We start from the raw sequence: 17,974 nt of genomic DNA, 5'->3' as shown, positions 1-17,974 counted from the left end.
TAGCAATCAGAGGACACAATATGTGGTCCAGTTTGGGAAGAAAATAAAGTTTTATAGAAAGATATTAGCAGCATTTGTTGTATAAACAGGAGATAAACGTAATGGAAACAATAAATTAGGCGTTGCAGAATATATATATATATATTAACATTTTACCAGGCCTTACCAGGAGTAAAGGTTCTAGTTAAGATTTAATTCTTTACTGTATGTGTTTGTTCTATATTTTCTCCTCGTTGAGCGTCCTTGGGATTTATTTGTGACTTGGCTGCTAAAAGACTGCAATTAACGATTGGTGTTAGTAAAGTACTCTTTGTCTCAATTAATCTATTTATAGCACAAATGGTATTAAGAATATGAGGTATCTGTGTGAGGATAAAGAGGGGGTCCCTGTCCCCCAAAAGTTTCAGAAACCTGGAAAACAAAACTTCTGATTTATATGAAATCTGAATCACTTTAGAATATTTGCAAACATTTTAAAATAGCTAAACAAACTCAATCACAAGTTGTCACTGAGTCTCTTGAAACTTTTACCAGAATGTAAGGACTAAACAGCCGTGACTAATTAGATAAAAACAGTTTTACGTTGATATGTGTCCAGATTCTGAATGCAAACACCAACAGTGAGGATTCCTAAACACAACCAAACAGCCAATCGTCTTACAGCAGACCGACACACCTGAGAGGTCAAAGGGTGAAGCTAGTTATATCATTATGAGGAAGTACTCGTCAGCTGTTATCCCTGTGTAACAGACACTAAAGACCTGTGGTATGGTGTGTGTGTGTGTGTGTGTGTGTGTGTGTGTGTGTGTGTGTGTGTGTGTGTGTGTGTGTGTGTGTGTGTGTGTGTGTGTGTGTGTGTGTGTGTGTGTTGGACATTCCTAATGCCCTGAACAGGGATAAAGGCCAAAGACAGATAATGACTCTGCTGCAGGAGGACATGAGCAAAGAGGAGAACATGGAAGAAGGACAGGAGAAGGTAGAAGCCTGTCTCCTGCTGTATTTAAGTATTTTAATGAAAAGACGACCATGTGCTTTACGGCATAAAAGACAAGGTCAAAGAGGGTTTTGACCCTGACCTGTGCATGCTGTCTCACTACTGCCCTCCTGTGGACATCGTGCAGCACAACAGTTGCATGCAAGAGGAACATAACAGACTTCCTGTTGACCTCGTGCATTCAGAACAGCTTCCCTTTTTGCACAATGTCATGTAGAAAAGAAAAACACTGCAGGATTCAAGTGTAGTAAATAAAAGAGCCACACACATTTTCACAAAGGACTTAAAATTTATAAATATTCTTTCAATTGAACATTAAATCAGTAGGGATGTTATATAATTCTCCCCCCTAAAAAAATCCAAGAGATTTTCAGAGAGCATGACAAAGTGACAATAATCTGATACACACATCGCTTCTCTACTCCAAAAATATCTAGACTTTTAACTTTATATTCAGCCGTATTTTTCCAAATATATCAAAATATATGCTGACAATGAGCATCAACACAGAAAGCAGAATCTCATGGGTTGGGTCGGGTGCTTTTATTTTTCTAACTCATGGAGTGAACGTACTTCCTGTGTGGCATCGGTAAAGGTCACTCAGTGTTTTTGACCCGTGCCACTGTCGAGACACCCTACGCGCACATATAACCGACTCCTCCCGAGTGCTGGCCCTGCCTTGTTGTCATGGCGACGAAGGACGCAACCGTGTCCATGCAAAGCTGCTATGTAAATTAAGTCACATAAATAAAAACATACAATCTAGTCCATTTTTTTTTTTTTTTGCAGGGCTTGCAAGCACTTGGGAGGATGACTCATGGCAACTTCCCCTCCTTAGTCTCCTTTTCCAGGAAGCTCCTCCATCACTCAGCCGACAAAACATAAGGATGCAAGGAAAGAGGACAAGGAGAGGAAGATGGTGAACAGCGTTGGGATGTGGCCACAAGACTGTTATGCGGTGCATAAGATAACCGCCCTCTAGGGGTCAACCGCCGTCAATTCACGTCCGGGGGAAAAGGCAAAGGTGGCCATCTGATTTGGATTTGACCTTTATCATATTAAAAATTCATTTATTTCCTCTCAGCACACTGGAAAACAGCGTGGTTTTCATTTCATAAATAAGGGACTGTATGCAAATGACGAGGGTGATAAGAGGAGCTAAATCTTGTATTTCATTTTCTATAAATCAATATATTTCTTTGGACCCTTCCTCTAACTTAAAAAAATACTGCAATACCCTCCCTTCAATATCTAAAAAAAATAACAATATTTATGGCCAATAACTAAATAGGGAGGCAACTAAACAGCCATTCTCTATTAGTGCTGATAGACTTTGACCTTAGAACGAACTTGAAATAATATTATTATAAATATAATTCTGGGTCGAGAACCCTCTCCCCTGCTCTTTCAACATCTACGTCCATAAGCAAAAAATGTAAATACGTCTCTGCACTTCTTCTTACAGCGCCGCCTCCCTAATAATTATCATACAGTCCCAAATTCCTAACACTAACCCTCTTTAATATTGGGCTTTATTTAAAAAAAGGAAAAACGTCTGTAAGATCTTCTACCTGGAGCCTAGAGGTCAGTCCGTCCTCTCTCAGGTGTCCCGTCTGTCTCTCCCCTAACGGGACGAATCAATAGAAGCTCAGGTGACCATGTCTCCATTGCATTCTCCCAAACGTCACACTTAAGGTCAGTCGGGTTTCGGCAGGAGAGCTAGAAGTCGTCTCTTCCGTACAGGTCTCAGGTCAGATTTGACATTCTAAGTGTCTCAATAGGGGGAAATCAAATCTGTATGTGATTCCCGTCTGCCGGGGTGTGCTTTGGTCTGGTTTCCACCCGCTGACAACTAAATTATACAAACTAAACAACATGTACATCTCTGTCAACGAACCACCACTCAACCATTTAATTTCTAAACTTATAAGTTACAAATAAACAGAAAATCATTTCTATCCTTGAGCGCAAAGAAACAGGATATAGTTAATCAATTAGACACAGTATTTTCCAAATAAGTTAAATTGAAATCTTAATATATTTTGTTTACTCCATTTAAATATTTTTTCTTCTTACTTTAAATATAATTATTACAGATCTTGCAAAAATACTACACTGTGCATTGGCTGTCTGCTTATTTAAAGAGTGCCCGGTGCTTCCTGGATTCAGATATGTACACTTCGTTAGAAATGGAAGGGGGTTTCTCTCGCTGCGTTTTATGGACGACCAAAGGTCACATGACGTCATCAAGTCCCTTCATTTGGTCAAATCTCAATTAACGCTGTGATGACTTCAAACTAATTTAAAAATTAAATAAAAAGTAATGCATATTCTTTTTCTTGATTTGTTACGTTTCGTTTTTCCAAAAATAGTAAGTCTAAAAATATATTGCATATGCCATCTTAGGAAATAGACATAATAAAATATTCTTAATAAGGAGAAATTGTAAAGTAGGAGAATATATATATTACCTCTTTGAAGAATCTGGACGTAAATAGAAATAACAAAACACCCAATCATCAGGATTTGATTTTGTTTTGGGGTTAGGAGTAAAGATGGCTTTAGAGTGTTACGGCTTTTCCAATGTTTAAGATCGGGGCGTTTTTGCAGTGCAGGAAAGCAATCGGGTACTCTTTACGTTTTAAAAAAAGGTACACACACTCCGACACTACTCGACAGTAAAACACTTGCAGGTTTAAAGGCAATGCATGAATGCGGCCTGACATCCACCACAACTCAATTAAGTATTGAATCCAAACACCCCCCGACACACACACATTCCCCCCCCACAAACCCTCCCCCCAAATCCAAATACACGTCTAACATGGTGCTACGTTCGTCTGCCCAGCACGTCAGGCCTCCGTCTAGATGCCTTTTCCAAATCGAATCACATTAACAGAATGTATGTATGTATGTATATATATATATATATATATATATATATATATATATATATATATACTGTGTATCTTCCATGGGATTCAACAGGTTGTACATCAGGTAACATGACGAACACGCTGGCCGACTACTGGTTAAAGAATAGTAAATATACACTGACATAAAAAAAAAGCAGCCATGGCATCCTTACTGTTTCCTTCTCTACGCAGCACACACACACATAAATGACACACAGTATGATCCCCCTGGTAAGATATTAGTAGCTGGAACAAAAAAAAAAAACGTAATTAAGGAATGGATTAGTGCAATACAATAAAGGGAACGAGGGCAGAAGTGCTGACGAGGAGGAGAAGTGCGAAGGGAGGAGACGGGGACTCTGGGTTTTGTGACATCCTTTGGTTTATCTTCAGGGGGAGGACGGGGGGGGAGGAGGAGGAGGAGGAGGGAGAAAATAATTAGTGTGGATTTAGAATTAGAACGGGTAGAGTAGACATGAACGCAACACTAGCAGCTCGAGCACAGCAGATCGATGACGTGTTGAAGTGCACAGTGTTTTTCTAACCAGTTTAGAGCTGCAACGATGACTGGAAATGAATCCGCAACTATATTGATAATAGTTTTAATCGTTTCTGAAAAGGTGCAAGGATGTGTGGCCCTCTAGTGGTGAGTTTGCAGATTGCAACTAACTGAAACTTCTCCCATTAAAACTGCTCACGGATCTATCGTGTCTTTTTTTTCAGGTTATTATAAACTAAATTTAACATACTTATTAATATTATATTCCATTCCTTCCAATTGATCCCCCTAAATGCCACACACAGCTCCTTTAAAATGCCAAACGTTGCTTAGCTCGTCAAATGTAAAAATGTAATGTTTTTCCTTATCGTACATGTAAATTACCTGAATTTTTGTGGACTGTTTGTTTAATAAAATAACATAATTGAACTTCGGACTATTGGAAAACCATAAAAAGGCAATTTCATTGTTTTTGCAACACTTAATTGACAAAACAGCTACACAGTAATTCATCAGTTGCAGCCCTAAACCGGTGCAATTTGTCCAGTGATCGTGTCATAGCTGTCAGCTGATTTTCTTTTCTCTTGGGATTACAGTACACCTGTTCCACCACCTCCTAGTTGTGTGTTGTGAGACTAGCTGCCTAAAGCTCTACCTGCACGTCATAAGGCAAGTCACATGGAGCAGCTAAGGTGAAAAAAAATACGAGGAAAAACAATCTGTCTTCTCTATTGGACCGTTAGAAGAGCCTCTCTAGAACAAGGCTTCTTCAGGTCAGGAAAAAAAGATAGTTTGAAAATGTGTTTTTGATTATAAAATCAGTTTAGAGACATTTTTAGCGTCCTGACCTAAGTAAGAGAAGCGCCTGCTCTAGAGTGGGTTTTGGGTGGAGGAATAATCGGTCCCACAATCCCCCTTCAGGTTCAGTATTTTAGTTTGCGCAGAGCATCACTGGAGATGAAAAATGTTTCCGTCAGTGTCACACAGGAGAGACGATGACGCTTCCTCTAAAGCTGCTTGTTTGGTTTGATTGCCTGAAAGCCTCCTTTAAAAAAACAAAACACCATCACACATTTATCCAGTTATCTGCACTGACACTCGCTTCTCCCACTCGCTCTTTCACACACACACACACACACACACACACAGAAAACGGCACAGCTGAGACAAAAACTCAAATCAGGAGAAACGAGACGACGTCGCTCTCCGTTAGCTGCTCCTTCAGCCCCGGCTGGTTGAGCGGCGTTAACATCGAGCTGACAGCGTAGGCGTGTGTGTGTTCCCCCTCCGGAGAGCACCTCAGCGCCGGACCGCTCCTGGAGCCATTCGCTTACAAATGGAACAAACATGATTGTTGTGCTAAGACGCTTTGGGGGGAAACATAGTCCTGACAGCAGCCCAGTTCAGCCTGGTGTTCAGCACACACACACACACAAGCCTCCATGTGAAAAAGTCCCAGCTGATGAATGAATTCTTTCTCCGTTCGTTCATCCCAACCAGGAAATATTGGTGCTCTTATTGAGAGTGATTCATCCGTCACATTGTAACCCCTCTGTAGTCAACTAAAGGGATCTGTGCTTCATAATGTGTCAAACACTTTTTGCTTCACTCTGATCGTTAACGTCCCCAGCAGTAAAAAGACAGGCGGTGATTAGTCCTTCAACACCCACCAAACCGCCGCCGCCGCCGCCCTTGTGCAGGAGTTGGGAGCTACGGTATGATTAATTCAGACCCCCGTCTAATCCTCCTACTGCAGGTTCTTCAGGATGCGTCCGAAGCGGAAGTCGTAGACGTGCCGGCAGAGATACACCAGCTCGGGGTCGACGTCTGTGGGCACACAGCGGTGGGAGGGGGGCGAAGTCGGGGCGGCAGGGCACCACGCTGGTGCTGCCGGGTGGGGCGCCTTCGGCACGCCGCTTCACCAAGGCACAAAATCTGGAGAAAAAATAAAATAATCAAAAGTGACACAAATCAAATATATGTTCGTGCTGCTGTGTTTTTTTTATTTTTAAATAACAAGCAAATTAACCTTGAAACTGATATTTGCATTCGATGTCTAAGCAAATGTTCAAGGCCTGGTGTTCCCTCGATTAACAGATGCAGTGTCACCGATGTGCGATGAAAAAGTCAGAAAATCAGCCTTCCAATTATGGCAGAATCTGAGGTGTTAAACAGGCCCTATTTTCCGGGTGCATATTTATTTCTCAAGTTACAGTTACAACAGGTTTACTTGCGTTAATGCTCATAATCCTCCTTGTTTTTCTCATCCTGGCTGTCCTGCAGCACCTCTTCTCACCCTCTCTCTGAAACGCTACGTTGTAGCGCTTGCTCCTCCCTCCAGAAAGCAAAGTCTGCTCTGATTGGTCAGCTAGCCCGCTCTGTTGTGATCGGTCAATGTTTCACATTTCAAATAACTCTTCCTCCAGAGCTTCAGCTCCATCTCTCTCTTTTGTTGTTTGAGGGTCAAACTAGCCGGAAGGAGTTTTACTTCACTTCTGTAACATTGTGACCTCATAAAGTTACAGAAGTGAAGGAGAGAATTCAATGGAGCCGTTTCAGGAGCTCAGGAGCTTCTTAGGGGGAGGGTAACTCCTTTTAGGCGTGGACTTCAGGTTTTACACTCTACGGACCTTTTACATGTACAATAATATATATAACACACTAAAGGAGAGGGGAAAGCATAATAGGTGTGTTCCTGTTTTTGTACTCACCTACAGTACTGGGCTAGTGGGAGGACGTAGCATCTGTCTTCTATGCAGGCCACACTATTTTCATCCTGATGCCGAGAGGCGAAAATCTCATTCTGAAACCGACAGTGGGTGTACAATGTCACATCAACACACGAGTCTCCAAATGCTTCTTGCTGAGAGGCTGAAGAAATGATAAACCCCGTGGTTTTTTTTTTAACCACATGCACAGAGGAGACTGTAATTGTTCATGTGTTCAAAAGGACGGTGCCTCTGCATGTCTCCACCTCACATGCCGCCACACAGTGGAAAAAAACCCGTGCTCTGTGGTGTTTCACTTTCTAACAGTGAAATTGCTCTCCTCTCTTGTTCTCTGTTTGTGCGAGTGTGAGGTGGCGGGAGATATCATCATTTTGGCGTTGTGGTTACACTGAAGAGCCACCCAGCATTCAACAGTTTCAGGGGCTGCTGAGGGAAAGATAATAACGTCTCCAGCAGCAGAGGCAGTTTGTTCATTATTTTCTTATATTATCGCTCATAATGAACGGATAAATTGAATATTGCAAAATGTCTTTTATAGCGAAAACCAATAAATATGTAAAAAGGAAATAATCTTTTTCCTCCCACATTCAAACACATCAGATATGTCTGTTAAACTTGCACAAAGAGGAGATATTAATAAGAAGTCATGAAGAATTTAATGTCTTTTCTGTCCGTCTTTTACAATCGTGATAGTAATTTAACTTTGTACAACTTTAAATTGATAGTAAAAACATTATGCATGCAGCACCAACAATAAATGTGGTTAGTCTGGCCCTTTTTCCATGTTTAATTATTACAGTGGGTCTTTATTTTTCCCGTTTGTTCAATACAGTTGGACTGCTAGTACCAGGATCTACTATATTTATTTATATAAAATACTTTTGGGTATAATAAATGACATAATGGCGAATAGTCCTGATGAATGAATGTTTGGCATTTTAATATCTGCTTGTAATGAGACACCACACAATACAGGAGAGGATGAATATAGTTAATGTGATTTATGTTTTTTCATTCTCTTTTAGAAAAATGTGTTCATTAAATTCTGGACGAAGTGGGTCAAATATGGAAACCCCTTATGGACAGATTTAGTGGAGGATTCAAATGAATGACCCTGTAATGATGTTTTAATTTAGCAAATTAATAATTTTTCCGAGCCTCCCCTTCATTCTTTTTTTATTGTTCACGCATGAACACTCTCCCAAAATGTTAGAAAATTACTCAATTTTGAAATAAAATAGATTTTGTCATGATGTGTGTTTTGTAATTTCAACAGCTCTCCCCTAATAAAGAACCTCAAAAACTTGCCTTTTATTAAAAACATTTTTTTCCTGCCACAATAGAAGAGTTAATTGCAGGTCATTTTTATTTAATTACAGCATTTTTTATTTTTTTCACATGGCCTATTATTTCCTCATGCACCCTGAAGCAACAGATGTCACTTAGTTGACAGACTATGAGATGTCAAGTAGAATTATGAAATCAAAAAGTCATTGTGAAAAAATGAAAACCGATTTATCTTGTTTTAAAACTGCTGTAGTGAAATAAAAAATAACCATTTTCATTTGAGCTTTATAATGTATTGGATTCTTTCACACTTTCATTGTAATAACATGTTTTTTCTCTGTCATATGATTTGTGTTTATCATTCATATTAACCCCTAAAATGTATGTTTTTCCTTTTAAGTTGATGTGAAACACTCATGTATTAGCTTAACACATCTCCCTATCTCGTGTTCATTTACCTTCAGTTATTAGTTTTTTAAGATTTGATGACTGGGCAACATTAAAACGGAGCCTCACCTCACAGTGTGTGCTCGGATCTCGTCCTCCCTGTGTGTGCTCAGGTCGGTAGTACCAGAAAAGGCTCATCATCAGCTCTCCTGAGGACGAAGGTTGACACACACACACACACACACACACACACATATAAGTAGAGGTAAACAATCTTGTCCATTTCTTCCTTCATCCATCCACCGTATCTATCCGTGATCTCCTCCCTCCCCGTCTCCGTTACCTGTCTTGGGGTCCTCCCACAGCGCTGATATCTTGGCGACATACGGGAGGGATTTCTTCCTGGGTCCCGATCGGAGCAGCACGGTGTCTCTGACGTGGATCACCTCGCCGTCTCTCTGCACTCCTTCGTAACACTGCCGCGGGGCCGTCTCATCCTCTCCCTGAGACATAAACAAACAGATATAATTCTCATTATAAAAGACGAAAGGAGCTGTGGGGTCAAAACACAATTATGTTTTCCCTCCACGTCGATCTGCAGCTTGTATCTTCTGCTTCGGTGTTATCAGGTAGTTGGATACAAGACGAAAAGGCCTCACTAGAGAGACAACAAGACAAGAAGATCTCACAAATAACCTACCGCAATGAAGACATCCCTCTCCGTCGGCATACCAACAGGCCTCCAGCCGTTGGTGGCTCGTCTGCGGCTGACTCTCTTCTGCTTGGCGCTTCCGAAGCTCGGCAGAGGCGACGGCTGTTTGTGGGTCAGCCGAGTGCGTCCCATGGACAGGGAGCCGGTGGCGGGCTCGTTTCCTTGCGGGCATTCAGTGGCCAGCTTTAAACGGGCCTGGGGCTGGTCTCGGCCCGACAGCGGGGTCAGCAGGTGGGGTTGGGTCTGGGTGGAGGAGGGCACGGTGGAGAGAGGGCAGCTGGAGATGGGCAGGGAGGGGGGGCCAGGAGGGAGGGGCTGTGGTCACCCTGAGGGGAGGAGTAACCCTCTGGAGGAGGAAAGGGTTAAAAACAACAACTTTTAAATCACGCAGCAAGAAAACAAGAGAGATGAAATGTGCCCCTAAAGTTAATGTGACTTTTGAAACACTAAATCAAACAATCTTCCTTTTACAGTTGAAAAGCTAAATTCATAAAATACTAGAATTACTGCCTCACGGTTGTTTTCCTCTGATAACCATTCAAGTTGCATTTTACATACATATCTGTTCGAAATTTTAACACTTCTTAATTTTATCCAGCTATACATTTGAGTGAAATTGTCGTGATTAGCACGTGAGGTCACAGCGACCTTTGAAATTCTGATAGCTTCATCCTTGAGTTTAAGAGGACATTTGTGCGAAATGTGAAATTTAATATAATCAGACTTTAGGTTGTAGTTGCTGTTGTCAAGTTACATAAAATTATCTAACTGCATGATCCCTGTGTAAATCAGTTTAAAAACAGCATGCTACCTTTATCTTACTCATCAGTCCAGCTATACATAAAAACACAATTGTTACGCTAAACATTACATATGAGCCAAGAGCTCCTTATCAAGGAATATCTAAGCCACAGCCTCAAGCTCAGGACACTTTCAAAGCTCATACCAACAAAAAATAAAACAACTGAATTCTTCACACTTGTTGGGCAACAAAACTAGCCCGAGGCAAACAACAAAGGGCTCTTTAGTTCTTTAAGTCATATCTCTGGGATGAGGTTTTTTTTCAGTAATAACAGATACACAAAGAGGGTTTAAGATGGTGAATCTGAGAAGTGACATCATTGGGGGCGAACACTCAACCTGCTCCAGATCTTATTTAAGACGTTAAAGGTGTATAGCGATGCTTGTATAAAATGCTTGTTTAGTAACTGAAATATTACAACCATCTTGATTTTCCACTCACCTGTTTTGATGCCGTGTGTGCATCCAGTGCATCCTGTACTGAAGGAACAACCCCTGCTGGCGACGGGAGGCATTGCACTGTAGGTGTAGCCACCGATCCCGCAGGCGTCGCCGTAACAGGGCGACGCCACAGAGTTGCAGTAAGCCGGGTGGGCGAGCCCCGAGCCGTGGGACACCCGCGGCCCCAGCAGCTTGGAGCCGGACATCCGATCGGGGCACAAACCGGAGGGGGCAAAGTTCAGAGGCCGCGGGGCCAGGCTCGCTGACGTCGTTCCAGTGTGCGTCGGGTGGGCGATGTGGACGTAGTAGCTGGAGAAGCAGTGGTCGGCGGTGCAGAGGCACGGGTGGGGGCTGAGGGTGAGGGCCGTGTGCGGGTGGGGGTGGGAATGCGTCAGGGGCGGCGAGGTCACCAGGCACTCGTGCTTCACAGGGGTCAGGGCCGAGGTCAGCGGCGGCTCGTCCGATCCCCGTAGGGCTGCTGGCCCAGGAAGAAGGCCAAGCGGTGGCAGTACTCCACCGAGCCCTCGGGGGCAGCAGTAGTACGGGCTCAGCTCCGTCTCCAGCTGCTCCTCCTTCACTTGCTTCAGCGGGTACGCCAGCATGCTGCGGGACTGGTAGCCCGGTTTGGTCAGCCGACGGGTGCAGCTGCCGGTCTCCCACTCCACTTTGGGCTCAAAGTCCGCCTTCTTCTTGCAGGCCGTGCAGCCGCTGTGCACCGGCGCCACTTTCCTCCCGCTCTGCTTTTGTGAGCGCCCCTTGTGTTTGACCCTGGGGGCTGTTTTGGGGTCGAGGCCGCGGTGGGAGCCTTGCACTCTGACGTTACAGTCGCCGTGGGTGCGTTCTTTACTCTCTGTTTGCTGGTAGCGGAGGAGCTGGTTAACTTCAGGAGGGCGGCGGCGTTGAGTCCAGCCAGTCGTCTGGGAGCCGGGGCGTCCAGACTCTCCTGACTCTGAATCTGTGCTCGGATGGCTTTGGCCTTCTTGATCTGCTTGGAGCTTTGGCACCGGTCCTGTTTGTGAGACGTGGAGGTTTTACTGATGCTTCCTCGTGCGGCCTTCAGACCTCCAGCGACACCCCCTCTGGCTGGATTTGCATCCAGGGATGTCCCTCCATTTGTGGGCTCTTCCTGTCTCCTGGCCTGCTTAGCCGCCGTCTGCGTCTCATTTGCTCTTTCAAGCAGTAGACTGTTGACCGCCTCGGCATTGAGAGAGGCCAGCCTGCGCTTGCGAGGTTGCAGAACATTAATACACTCGCCACGACTTGGGCTGTTTGACTTTGATTTGGTTTTTGGTGATGACTTCGCCTCTTTTCTTTCGACGCTTTTCACCTTTTTGGGTTTGGGTTTGAGACACGCATCCCTTCCTCCAGAGCTCTCCTTCTCTCGGATGCTCTCCTCCAATCGGGTGAGGAGGACGTGACAGCTAAGCCCCTCCCCGTCTGGACCCGCGGCCCGCCCCCGCAGAGGATACGACTTCCTGTCCCGTTTCTTCTCGCGCCTCCGGTCCAGTTTTCTGTTCTGGTCCGATTTTTCCGTCCCCCTCTCTTGTCGTCCACCCTCTTAGCCATGACTTTCTTTTTCTTGATGACCTCACTTATCTTCTTCGTCCTCCCGAATCGAAGTGAGCGCTCAGGCAAGGCGTCGCCCATAGCGCCACCATGTGGCCAACGAGGGCAGCTGTCCCACCAATTGGCAGCAGCGTCGCTCGGCCTGAGGGAACCCTTCTGCCTCGCGTGAGTCATCACATGCTTCTCCACGGGGCCTGGAGATGAGAGAGCGACAAGTAGTCAGAACTTGTGTTTGTCCCAGTTTCACTGTGCGCTCACAGTGTTCACAATGCAGTTACTTACAAACAAAGTGTTTAATTAGATCCATAGAGAGCTGCTTCAGCCGTTAACATCATAACATCTTTTGTTCCTTATAATCACACAGACAACGTTAAAATCAGCAGGCACCACAGTTCTGGCCATTTCAGAACAGGATTGATGTTCGGGGGCAGACACTCAGGGAGTGGTAAAAGGTGTATTATGAACCAAGTAGCGACGTTAACATTACTTCAAACCTTTCTCTTTATTGTCAGGACGTTAAACAAGAAAGAGCTGGAGGGGCTTTTGTGGTGTGGAAAGAACTGAGGCACAAAGAAAATGAAAAAAGCGAGCAAGAACCAACGAGCCACGAGCATAACAAAGATATCGACTATCTTACGTGAGCCTTCGGTATGGACACAAACAGAACAGCAACATCCGATGCAAACACATAAAGACGTTTAATGGTGAGTAAATTCAGCCGAATGGATTTTATGAATTGATTTGATCGTTAGCCGAGCTCTCAGCCGTTTGTGATCCTCTCTTTATAAACGGGTTTGTGTGTGCGTGATATGCAGCATAGAGGAAACTGATGCACCCTGTCATACATTCACTGCCTTATCACCTAGTGAGCAAACAGCATGCAAATAACAGCTTGTTTAGTCTGAAATGTTTAGGCTGAAAGAGAAATGTCAAAAGGCGCCTTACTGACAAAGTTCAACTGAGGGAAATAAGAGAAACTAACAAGCGAGCTAAACGCGTATGCTATTTATACCAGGTGTGATTACTGCTGAAAATCAATATCTAAATGTTGATATCGTGTAGAGAAGGGGAATCTTGTGCATACATCTCATAAAAACATACCGTAAATACTCCCTGAGCTCGTTGTGAAATGATTTTGCAATTAAACCCAATAAGCAATAAACAATTAGCTTGGGAGTATTCATAAAAAAACACTCCCTTAGCTCATTGGGAAATTAAACATAAACAACTAATGAGTGACTCGTGTATATGTTTACATGTTCTTTAAATAATGCCCATATACAGATGACTTTACTACTGTGTTTATGGGAATAGTAGTCTCTTTGTAAACTGAAGCCTGGGTCATAAAGATTTATTGTCTGCCTAACAAGAAGAGTGAACCTGTAAAGATCTGCATTTAAAAAAAACAGTACACCCAGTAGAACCTGCACCACAAAGAAAAACTCCCCACAGCAAATATATATATATACACTCTCGGCATTCAACTTTCCTTTTTGTAAACTGATTGGAGGGTTTCTGTTCCGACTCACAATAGCTTTTTGTTCTACAACATTACTTTCCATAATTAGCTCTAATCGCTTAATGAAATCCCCCTTTAAAAGAGGAACTACACACTAAATTAATATTTTTCCTCACTGAACACATCCTTGTTAGCTGGAGTTTAATCAGGTTTTTTTTTTCTTTTTTTTTTACTAAATTATGTGTAAAACAACTGCTTTTTCGGCTCAGAATTAGCTGTGTCTGTTGGGATTCAATAAATAAAGTTAATTGTGACAGAGTCAGCACGACTTTCTGTTTCGTGTGGTGTTGTCTGGTTTCCCGAAATAAGCTCAAGTAGAGTAAAAGAAAGTAAAAAACAAAGATATCACCATGACACTTCCCCAGTTGATTACTTCTATTAAGGAAGTTTTCTGAAATTTTACGTTTCATATGCAAATTAGGTATTATCTTATTAAATATGATGACTATGAGTGTAACATTTGCACACATTTCCAGGACAGAACTCTGAATATGAGACAAGCCAGGTTTTAAATGGTTTCATTTTGTGGACATCAAAGGGAATTTTAAATATCTCTTTGTATCACTTCATAAATCAGAAAATACTGCCAACAGCCATGAAAAAGTAGTAATCAAATATAGTATAAATCAGGCTATGAATGACATATGAACAAACCCTTCAGTAAAAGCGTTTAGAATCTATATAGGAATGAAACTGTAAAGTTTGGTGTATGTGAGTGCTACTGAAGTGGAGATTCTGGCTCAGAAATAAAATTAAAAAAACAGCCTTTAAAGATATGTATTGTAAATTACATTCATTTTGAAGACACTACAGGTGAATATGGTAAAAGAATTAACTAATAGATATCACCATGAAACTTCCCCAGTGGATGACTTACATTAAGACAATTCTTTTTTGTATATAGAGCTTCTGAAATGTGTTTTTTAAATATACAAATGAGGCATTATCTAATGGTAACTTTTGGTGAATTTAGTGGAAATCTAGAGGCACAAATAGACAAAGTAGTAGAATAAACACCTAAATGTGTATTTTGGATTTTGTCTTTTCAAAGGTCTGAAAGAAGACATGATATGGATGCAAAAAAGTCAAAAATCATAATATAGTGCATTAAGAGAAATTCAACAATTATAAACGTTTTCTGTTCAGACTAGCATATCTGTGTGAGGCTCTAAGGGGCCCGATGTTTGATCCAAATTCCTCTGTTGTGTGAACTCATTCAAGAGTGGAGATCTTTGGCCAAACTGACGACTCATAAGCAGTCGAATCCCGACAAGATTTCTTAAACATGTTGGATTTCGTCTGACTGTGCTTGTGCAGCGTGAAGGCGGTCAAAGACTGAATTATCAGATTGGTCCCGGGACAAAACCAATACGAGTGTAGCTCCAGGGTTCATGAAAAATGAAGTACGACTTCCTGAACTCCCACTTCTACAGCGTTAACCTTTGGAATTATTAGAATTTCTTCATCATATCTCCACCTCAGAAAACACTTTGGATTTAAAATGTTACATAAAGTTTGAACCCCTTTAAACAAAAGAAAGCTATGTAACAATTTATGAGCATGTTAGTGAGAGACAACATGAGGTGGTGTTTGTTCCTCCATCTTTGTCCCATCATCGGATGGATAACTCTCGGCGGTGCTTCTTAAACAAGATGTAATCCCGTGACCTCGCCTCCTGAGACTGAAATTCAAAACCAGAGTGACATACCGAAATTCTGAAGTCCAGAATCTGACAGATGAATGATTTAAATCACCTCAATAATCAAATTCTCTATGACGATTTAAAGCAGCTCTCACATCGAACCAATAACCTCAATACTGGGCTTTTATCCAGATTCTTCTTTTTTCTAAAACCACAAAAATAATTTTCCACCAGCTGTTTTTTTGGGTCACTTCTGAGAAGTGTAGGCGGGGAAACACTGGAAGGGAATAACCTGCAAGATATTATGTCATGTGGCGGCGTTCTGGACGGCAATTTGGCTCTTCAAACACAGTCAGACCCGGTGATCCTCAGGAAGTAATCTCACATTTACGGGAAGATCAATGACCCAGCGCTCCGTCTCTAATTGGTCAGAAAAAAACGACCATCAGCTCCTTTCAGAGCATCAAACACCGGGCTCACCAGGATACTTTGTTTTATTTTTTTTAATGATAAGACTTCCAAGATCCCCCAAGACCCTGGAGGAGATGTGAGTAAAACAGCGGCCCAGATGATCACACAGAATCCAGACACAAGAACTGACTGATCTATAGACTCCATTCATCTCTGTGAAACTGCAGTTATGAAGCAACCATCAAAACAAACCATAAAGGCTTCAGTCAAACACAAGTTGCACGCACCAATCAACTATAACCCTGTCAATTATAAAAGTTCCTTGAAAAAAAATACAATCCAACACAGCAGAATGTCACAGGTAGTTACGACGTAGCACCAAAAGTTCATTTTCAGATCTAGAAAAACTACAGCGAGAGAGATTAAACTGACACCCAACATAACTTCAAACATAGAGGCGAATATCACACACTATTTTAAGAATATGACATGAAGATATATTTGTACTAACCGGCTTAACTAGTTTTAAATACATTGCCTGATAGTTTAGTTTTACTTTATGTCTAATTTTCTGTGTGATAAATACTCTGTAGGTAAGAGTTTAAATGGAATAATAAATGGTAATTATATGAGATTTATTTGTAGGTTTATCAGTATATTATGGATTGTTATTAAAGAGACAGTTCACCCCAAACATATAAGCTTTTACCTTTAGTGCCAATTATCAATGTAGATTGTTTTGGTGTGAGTTGCATAGTTGTGGAGATCTCATCCGTAGAGATGTTTGCCTTCTCTCTGATATAATGTGAATATATGACACTCAGCTTGTGGTGCTCAAAGCGCCAACAAAAAACACATTTGAAAAACTCAACAGCAAAGTCTCTTTCAAGAAATCATGACCTGGTTATTCAAGATAATCCACAGACCTTGTTGTGAGCAGTTTCATGCAGGAACTATGGTCGAAAGAAAAATAGTTTCTATTTCCCTTTCTATTTCTGTGTATTTTAATAGTAGTTTCTAGAGAAGGCAATCATCTCTACGGCCATTACCTCTTAAACTAGACAACTCAAACCGAAACAATCTAGACTGATAAATAGCAATACGGGTAAGAGGGAAAAAATATTATGGAATTTTGGGTGGACGGCCCCTTTAATTATTTATTAACATGTGCAGCAGGTTAAAAACTGTCTATATTAAAAGGCATGATTAGTTGTGACTGTAACTCTGTTTTACTGTGTTATGAAGCATTCATTAACTGTTTATAGACAAGTGATGAATGTGAATTGTTATAAAATACATTCATAAACATGTTTAATCCTTATTTTCTTTCGACCCTCCCCGTGAAAAAACTGCAATACCTTGTAGCACAACAACATAGCAGTACAGTGAAAATACAGCCAGTCTCCTTTTCTGTTGGTGCTGCAATATTTTTTGCCGCAGAATGAATTAAATAAATATATTCCTCAAATGTGAAAAAGTTGGAACATATCTTGATTTCCCGACCAAAACCAAAAACCTAACCTGACCCGCCAGACGGTTAGTGACACAGAACCATCTGAGAAGCCGTAATTGAGAACAGTTTAGAAAAGGGGCAAACGCGTTCTAAAAAAAAAAAAATAGCTGGCACGTAATTGGATGAATCATCTGTCAATCAAACTCTTGCCAAAGCGAGTCGGGAGAAGACCAATACAAATTTGCCATCTAGCAAAGCCTTCAGTGTCAGTCTTTGCTCTTCTGTTCTGATAAAACAGATGCTATTGCAACGCCTAAGCTTACCTTTTCAAGAGACGCCATTTTTATTTTTAACTGTCAACCTCTCCATGTGATCTCACACACACACCTTAACCTCTTAACCCCGCCCCCCAAGCTGCCAGTAATGACCTACATGAATCTGATTGGTCCGTTTACTGGCTTACCGGACAAAAACGCATAACTTGAGGCCTGACAAGATTGATTTTCGCGTGACATGTGATCAAGCATTTCTCGCGTGAAGGTAAACAAAAGCCTTAAAATATATAACATACAAACCACCCTTTTCTGCCTGACCCTCCCATCTCTAATCATTTCCATA

At 41.9% G+C, this 17,974-nt stretch overlaps 1 protein-coding gene across 1 annotated transcript in view; it reads right to left on the bottom strand.

The window, feature by feature from the left end:
- Positions 1-4,165: 4,165 nt before the first annotated feature.
- The window catches only part of LOC129107266 (bromo adjacent homology domain-containing 1 protein), a 15,525-nt gene continuing 1,716 nt past the window's right edge, over positions 4,166-17,974 (bottom strand). The window contains 12 exon segments of the mRNA XM_054618707.1: positions 4,166-6,264; positions 6,266-6,343; positions 7,120-7,211; positions 8,941-9,020; positions 9,155-9,314; positions 9,512-9,825; positions 9,828-9,869; positions 10,767-11,231; positions 11,234-11,295; positions 11,297-11,540; positions 11,543-12,301; positions 12,304-12,525. Coding sequence (XP_054474682.1) covers positions 6,156-6,264; positions 6,266-6,343; positions 7,120-7,211; positions 8,941-9,020; positions 9,155-9,314; positions 9,512-9,825; positions 9,828-9,869; positions 10,767-11,231; positions 11,234-11,295; positions 11,297-11,540; positions 11,543-12,301; positions 12,304-12,505 — 2,607 coding nt within the window. The 5' untranslated portion in view covers positions 12,506-12,525 and the 3' untranslated portion in view covers positions 4,166-6,155.

The sequence above is a fragment of the Anoplopoma fimbria genome, chromosome 18, assembly GCF_027596085.1.
Source record: "Anoplopoma fimbria isolate UVic2021 breed Golden Eagle Sablefish chromosome 18, Afim_UVic_2022, whole genome shotgun sequence".
NCBI lineage: Eukaryota > Metazoa > Chordata > Actinopteri > Perciformes > Anoplopomatidae > Anoplopoma > Anoplopoma fimbria.
The sequence above is the reverse complement of the archived record's forward strand: the minus strand, read 5'-3'. Positions and strand labels throughout refer to the sequence as shown.